This window comes from Arachis ipaensis, chromosome B09 (assembly GCF_000816755.2).
Source record: "Arachis ipaensis cultivar K30076 chromosome B09, Araip1.1, whole genome shotgun sequence".
Taxonomy (NCBI): Eukaryota; Viridiplantae; Streptophyta; class Magnoliopsida; order Fabales; family Fabaceae; genus Arachis; species Arachis ipaensis.
Window position 1 is genome coordinate 139715688 of NC_029793.2, and position 7576 is coordinate 139723263.

The 7576-nt window shown below is 35.6% G+C and overlaps 1 protein-coding gene across 1 annotated transcript in view; it reads left to right on the forward strand.

The window, feature by feature from the left end:
* LOC107618583 (peptidyl-prolyl cis-trans isomerase) overlaps positions 1-1839 on the forward strand; it is a 2965-nt gene extending 1126 nt beyond the window's left edge. Inside the window, exons 4-5 of the mRNA XM_016320692.2 lie at positions 380-465; positions 1334-1839. Coding sequence (XP_016176178.1) covers positions 380-465; positions 1334-1486 — 239 coding nt within the window. The 3' untranslated portion in view covers positions 1487-1839. The remainder of the gene's footprint in view (positions 1-379; positions 466-1333) is intronic.

Genomic DNA, 7576 nt, shown 5'->3' on the forward strand with positions numbered 1-7576 from the left:
ACTCAACTTCAGTAGTGTTTTGAGAACCCTAGAGATTGCCAATTCGGCTATGTTTGGGACATTTTTTTAATCAAGGGTGGAAGGGGAGTGTCGTTGATGGCACGGAGGAGAAATGGGAGGGTCTGCTTTCCTAAGGAGACCCTAAAGTCCTGACCATGTGCTAGAATCCATTGTAGTATTCACTATTCAGAAATTAAATTAATGAAATTAATGGAAGCATTTGCATCAATATTGTCTCACTTATTTTCATTTTGTTTATGTAAATAAAAAGGGGAGAAACTTTTTCAATAAGGTGTTTTCTTCTATTCTCATCTTGAGTATTGAATATTTAGTTGAAGTATTATTTAAAATACAATGCTGATATGTACAACATCTGTAGTCTCTCATACTGGACCTGGAGTTGTGAGCATGGCAAATGCAGGCCCCAACACAAATGGAAGTCAGTTTTTCATTTGCACGGTGAAGGTATATCATCCTTTTCCAACTCTTTTGTCTACCCTTATTCTAGGCAAAATGCACTAATCATGGAGTGGCATGTTCTCAAATGGCCGATGCATGTCAGTGACCAAATTGATCCATGTTAATACTATAATGGAATAAATATACTAAACTTACTCTTTTCTGTTTATTTTATTTATTTTATTTTTGTCCAACTGCCCTGTTTTCCCCTGCTCTTGCAAGTTGCATTCACCTTGAAAGTGTCTCCTTGCAATCTCAACCTGTGGGCTATGGACATCAATTGCAAATACGAGTAAAATAGAAATATTAAATCAAATATCTGGTACCATCATTAGACTTTACCTGAGTTTGAGTTCACTGCATATGGTGACCATTTCTTGGGACTCGACACTGTTGTTACTGTCATTTTCTCCACACATTGGAACTAGGAAGAATTGACTTATTTCACTGAGAGGCATTGTGATTATGATTTATTTCTCTATTGATAATGGGTAGTGTAAACCTATATTGGGAGGAGGGGGGCTGCTAGGGTGTCGGGTAAGTGGTTAGTGGGGGGTATGTGAGAGTGTTGATGGAAGGGAGTGAAGGGAATGTTGTGGCCGTGGCCTTGCAGCTGGTATCAATTGTTGACTTTTCTGCCAATTTTTCCTATATCCATGTCATAGTTTATCCTGATATTTAGTATCAGTATCACCAACATTTTTAAACCTTTGCACATATATGCTTTGCAATTTTTCTGAGTACTACTGACATTGATTACTCATTACTCTTTATGATGAAAAGTAAAAAAACTCTAAAATACGTATTAAAAACAAAGGGGATAATGTTTATGATCCTTGGTTTGACCTAATCAACTTGTCTGATGAATTGGCAGACACCATGGCTGGATCAGAGACATGTTGTATTTGGCCAAGTTTTGGAAGGCATGGACATTGTTAGGCTGATTGAGTCGCAGGAGACAGATCGGGGAGACCGTCCAAGAAAGAAGGTTACCATCAGTGACTCTGGTGAGCTTCCAATTGCTTGATGTGGTGGTTGTTTGTTTGTTGATCCTCGCTTTTGATTGGCGGTTGCTCGTTGACAAAGGATGGGGAGAGTAGAGAAAAAAGAGAGAAAGAAAGGAGGGGCTTTATTTCTATATATAGAGTTTCATTTCACTGCTGAGTTGAGTTTAGTACCTTTTTGTTTCCTTTCTGATCCCAGAACCTGCTAGCACCTGTATTCCAGTAGATTTAGTTTGAGTTGGTGTCCGTGTCACGTTAGAAAAATTCATTTCCAATCTGACCACATCATTAAGCCAAAGTGGATTTTTCCATTTGGAATTGGACTCTGATAAAATTCTTGAAATTGTATGAGAGGCATGGTCAAATTTTAATATTACTAGTATAGCAAATTAAACAATATAAATAGTCAAATATAATGATATTAAAAACATTTTAAATGATCAAATAAATAATTGTGATGGCCATTTTATAACAAAACCATTATCTTTACTTTATGGAATGGATGGATTTTTGTTTTTATTTTTTGGTGACAATGGAATGGATATAACGAAGAAAAATATTTAGAAAATAATGTGTCATCTATAATATAGATGTTGCTCTCGTAATAATTGCAAGGCATATTGGCATGTCTAGAAATGATTTTTCTTACGTGTCATCGATATTTGTTTTTATTTTATTTTTCTGATTTTATTCAAATGTAACTAGACCAGTAACTACACGGATTGGATATAGCCTAAAATTCTATCCGATCCGCACTGCACTCATCGGATCGGATACGATATCCGCATTTTTTCAGGCTGGATCCGATCCGATCTGATCCGCATAATTCAAAAAAATAATTTTAAGATTTTGTAAAATTTTGTTTGAAAAAAATTCAGAAAATTTATTTTTCACCTGTTTAAGCCTATTTACTTTTAAAATATTATCAATAAAAGGATCAAGTTCAAAAAAAAAAAAAACAAAAACAAAATAAATACACAAGATTTAAGTTTAATTGTTCTAAGTTGAAGTACAACAAAAAATTAAAAACAAGATATAAAATTCATAAAATAACACACTAAAATTCATATCACATTAGGGTTTACTTTCTTAAACTATGCTATTTATATGAGATGTGCGGATATGCGGATTTGCGGATCGGATCCGTGGATATCACTGCCAAATCCGCAATCTGATTCTATCATAGTGCAGATCGGATCTGATATAATCCGATGACTCTGCGGATCGGATAATATCCGCAAAATTCGGATCGGATGCGGATAATTACCGCGGATATGCGGATATTATCCAATCCATGTGCAGCCCTACCAGTACGGCAGTACCCGAGTGCAATAACAGGCAAAAGTTGGCATTTTTTAAATAAATAATTTAATTATTTTATTTACCGAAATATATAATTCGTAACGTATTTATTAATTTACAATACATTGATTTATCTTGTTTATTGGGTAAATCAAATAATTATGAATGTATCTCATTTGTAAATGAGATACGTGTATTTTTTTAAATTCTATATATCTTGTTTTAGAAAAGCTCTGCATACAAGCCATTAGGGCTTGTAAGCTTTACAAGTTAATTAACCAATAAAACCCCAAAACGCGCTGCAAGGGTTACGTCCCATACACGCGCTATATAAAGATCCCGCGTATATATAACTACCAAATTTAAAAGATTTGTTTCCTTCTTCGTTCTCCTTATTTCTAGATTTGCTCGTTCTTCTTCTTGCGCGTCTTCCCCTGCTTTTTTCGATCGTTCTTTTCCCCTCCTTTCTCACTGGTTTGTTCTTCGTCATTTACGTTAGTTCCTCTCTCTGTAACTCCAGCTTTGTTTTCTATTCGATTTTTTGTTTTCTGAAATCAAAGTTTGAACTCGTTTTGAAGATAATGGATGATTCAACCTCAGATTGTCAGCTGAATCAGGGCGAAGTGGATTATGAATTTGAATCTAACGAACTTCCTGAGGTTTGATTTACATACGATTACTCTGAATTTTGTTGCAGTAATTTGTATAGCATTGTGTAGCTGAATAATTCGTGAACATTGACTGTGAAACTAACGCGTGAACATAAATCTGTGGATTGAATCTAATGTATTAGTTTTGATTAATTATCTGGAATTTATAGCAGACGCTCGGGTGTAGATCAGAACTTTTTGGGTGAATTTTTGCGGGAAGTGTGGGTGTATTTACAATTTATGGCTTTTTCTGTTATTTTAGCTGAGTTGTTGTCGTTCGGGTGTATTATATCAGACATGATTAGGTGTGTTTTTAGTTTTTGACATGGTGTATTCTGCAGCCTGTGTATTTACAGTTTATGGTTTTTTTTTTTTGTTATTTTAGCTGAGTTGTGTCATTTGGGTGTATTATATCAGACATGATTGGGTGTATTTTTATTTTTTGACATGGTGTATTCTGCAGCCTGTGTATTTACAGTTTATGGCTTTTATTATCATTTTAGTTGAGTTGTTGCCTTTCGGGTGTATTATATCAGTAATTATTGGGTGTATTTTTAGTTTTTGACATGGTGTATTCTGCATCCTATCTCTGTTGTTGATGACCAGTTTGTTCCGAAGGTTGGAATGACCTTTACCACCCTTGAAGATGCTGGAAATTTTTACAGGAACTACGCCAAGGCTGCAGGTTTTTCTACAAGAGTTCGGAGCACAAATCGGAAGGGAAACGAGATTAAGAATCAATTGATTACATGTAGCAGAGAGGAAAAATGGAAATCTAAAATATCTCCGACTGAGAAGACGAATCCGACAGCCGGTTTAAACTGTCTTACAAGAATTTATATACACACATTAAATGATGTTGGTGCTTGGATCATTTCAAAAGTTGTGCTGGATCATTCACACCCTTGCTGTCCAAGTAAAGCAGAGATGCTCAAACAGCATAGGGAACTAAGCATGTCCATTCGTTGTACAATAGAGAATAACAAGGAGGCTGGTATCAGACCAAGCAAAACTTACCAATCATTTGTTGCGGCTGCCGGGGGTCACCGCGAGTTAAATTTTATTGAAAAGGATGTGAGGAATTACATTACGAGAGAAGTGCAGAATGTTTCTGAACAAGAAGATACAAAGGAATTCGGGAAATATTTGTTAAGAATGAAAGAGAAGAATCAGAATTTCTTTTTTGAGCTTGAACTCGAGGAGGATCAATCAATTAAGCTGAGTTTTTGGGCCGATGCAAGAAGCAGAGCTGCCTTTGAGTATTTCGGAGATGTTATTTCATTTGACACTACCTACAATACAAACAAGTAACAAACTGTCCCTGTTTATGATGCTGAATTAATGTATTTTTATGAATCCGCGGCAGAGGTGTATATTGGGTGTTTTTGGGTGTATACAAAGCATTTGTTGGGTGTACCTAATGATTTTCCATTCTGCACTATGGTAATTTGTTTCAGGTATAATTTGGTTTGTGGTTCTTTTGTCGGGGTGAATCACCACGGTCAGTCAACACTTCTCGAATGCTCTTTGATGAAAAACGAAGAAATTGAATCATTCAAATGGTTATTTCAATGTTGGCTTCGTTGCATGGGAGGAAATGCTCCGAAAGGGTTTCTCACCGATCAATGCGCATCAATGAAAAGGGCTTTAGAGGCTTGTATGCCAACAACAATTCACCGTTGGCGTATTTGGCACATCATGAAGAAGATTCCAAGCAAATTAAACGGGTACAAGGGACATGCAGAAATTGAACAAGAAATGAGCCAAGTTGTTTGGGACTCTCATAGTAAAGACTCATTTGATAGTAATTGGAATGATTTTCTGTTGAATTTTGGTCTTGTGGACAACAAGTGGCTTTCAGGTAATGTTTGTTTAAAATCTGCAGCAGAGGTGTAAATTGAATTTTTTTTGGGTGCATTTATAGTCTGTGTTTGGGTGTATTCTGCAGATCTCTATGAAGACCGTCATATATGGGTTCCAATCTATCTGGATCACCAAAACTAGTCATGGATCAATCGTGAAAATATGCATCCCAACAGGGGCAATATACACCCAACACTATTTCTTACTTTTTGTACTTCCTTCAATTTGTAGCAGAGGGGTTGGTTCATTTTCTGTCTCAGGTGTTTCTTCAATTTTCGGCATAGTGGTTGTTTGGAACAGTGGTAGACAAACTTGAATCGAAACTCTAAACAAGAAGAAAAATAAAAGGTTAACAATGCCTTTGAAAATAAAAAGGTTATAAGGTTGAAATATTTTTGAAAAACTCACATTGCAAGCCCTTCGGACGGAGTCTCTTCCCTCACAACCATCATATTCGAATCAACCGGCTCACTGGCTGACTCTTCAACCAGACTCAACCTAAAATACACCCTAAGAAAGTCAAAAATACACCCGAACAATTCAAAAGAAAGACAGGCTTTGTTTTTTGAGAACTTACATACTTGCAGTTTTTGCTTTTTTTTCCTGCCCTCTTTTTCTCGAATAAAACAATAAAGGGTTTTTTTTCTAAAAAATATATACAGAATTAGAAGTAGAAGGTAATAAAAGGACAAAAGTAACAGTTATTTGAAAGAGAAATTACATGCTCTCCGCCGGTTTGTTTACGCTACTTTGTTCTGTGTGTCCTTGAGAGGAAGGATCATCACTTCCCAAGTTTACATCCGGTATTCTAAACATAATAGAGTTCATGTTATTCACACAAAATACCATACTTTTAAATCATGATAACAAGATTTTATCAAATAAAGCTTCTTACATTTCAGATGAGACATAGTGACCTTCCGTCGATCGCATGTCAGCTTCCTTCTCCCTGCGAAACAAGAAACAATTATTAGCAAAGAAAACACCCTAAAATCTGAAATATACACCCCAACAAGACATACCCCTGTGCAGCAGAATTTTCATTGTTTTCCCTTAACAATTCATCTAGATCTTCACTTCCTATTTCAGATCTGACAGTACATTCATAAAAGAACATGTTAACAAATATAATCTTGATGATAGACGGTAATATAGCTTACAAAGTACTGTACCCATGATAGGATTGAGCTTGCTCAGGAGATGAATCCTCAACAATGACCTTTTTCTTTTTCTTTGTTTTTTGCTTCTTCACTGGTGATGATTCTTCGCTTCTATAAGTTAATAAGAGACACTCTGTTAATACATGAAATCTTGATAATAAACCCAAAGGAAAGGAGTAATAATTTCAGAACTTTACTCATCAGTTGATTCAGATTCTGAATCAGAATCCTCCTGATTATTCTTTCTTTTTTTGGACTCCATTATGGAAGGCAAACAATCATTATTTAAAAACATACTAAAAGGGATAAAATACACCCAAATGAATGCATAAAATATACCCAACTTAATAAACAAAATACACCCAACTTGATAAAGAAAATACACCCAACTTGATAAAGAAAATACACCCAAGTATGTTACCTACTTTTTTGGCTTTTTTGCTGGGTTGTTTTCTTAGTGAATCCTCTGAGTCTTCTTGAGTCTCAGACTCAAAGGTAGAATTGTCACTGTCAGTTGTTTCTGTCTCCGATGATGATGTTGAACTTGCCTTCCTTTTTTTGTTTTTTTATTTCTTGTTTTTTTTCTTATTTCTCTATTTTTTTCATTTTTTCTCTTGTTTCCGCCATCTTTACAATCCCTTGAAACATTAGAAATTTTAGTTAGCAGCATTCAGGTAAATAAAATACACCCAACATATTATGTTCACTTACCATATTTTTCTCTATTTCCGCCCTCATTCTTTCGACCAACTGCTCCTTACTCCAGTTGGCAATCCAAGGTTCTAGAGGTCTTTCTGCCCTCTTCTTGTCTTTATTTTTTGAAAGATGAAAGTAAATTATCATCAGGGCAAATAGGCAGCCGTCAATTGCCTTTTTTTTTTCAGCTTGTAATCGGTTATGCCCTTGATGATAAAACTCAAAATATGTCCTCCCCAATTCCGTTCTGTTATTGAGTCCATCTCAAAAATTGGGGCCAGGTGCACATGTGAGATTTTGTTTATTGTCGTTGGTAACAGGAACGCCATCTGTATATAGAGGATGAAAATCCTCTTGAACATGAGGCGATCCTGTTCATTACCAATGCCAATATCCATCATCTCATCTGTAAGATTTTTGAAGGTCTTACCCTGGAATCTTC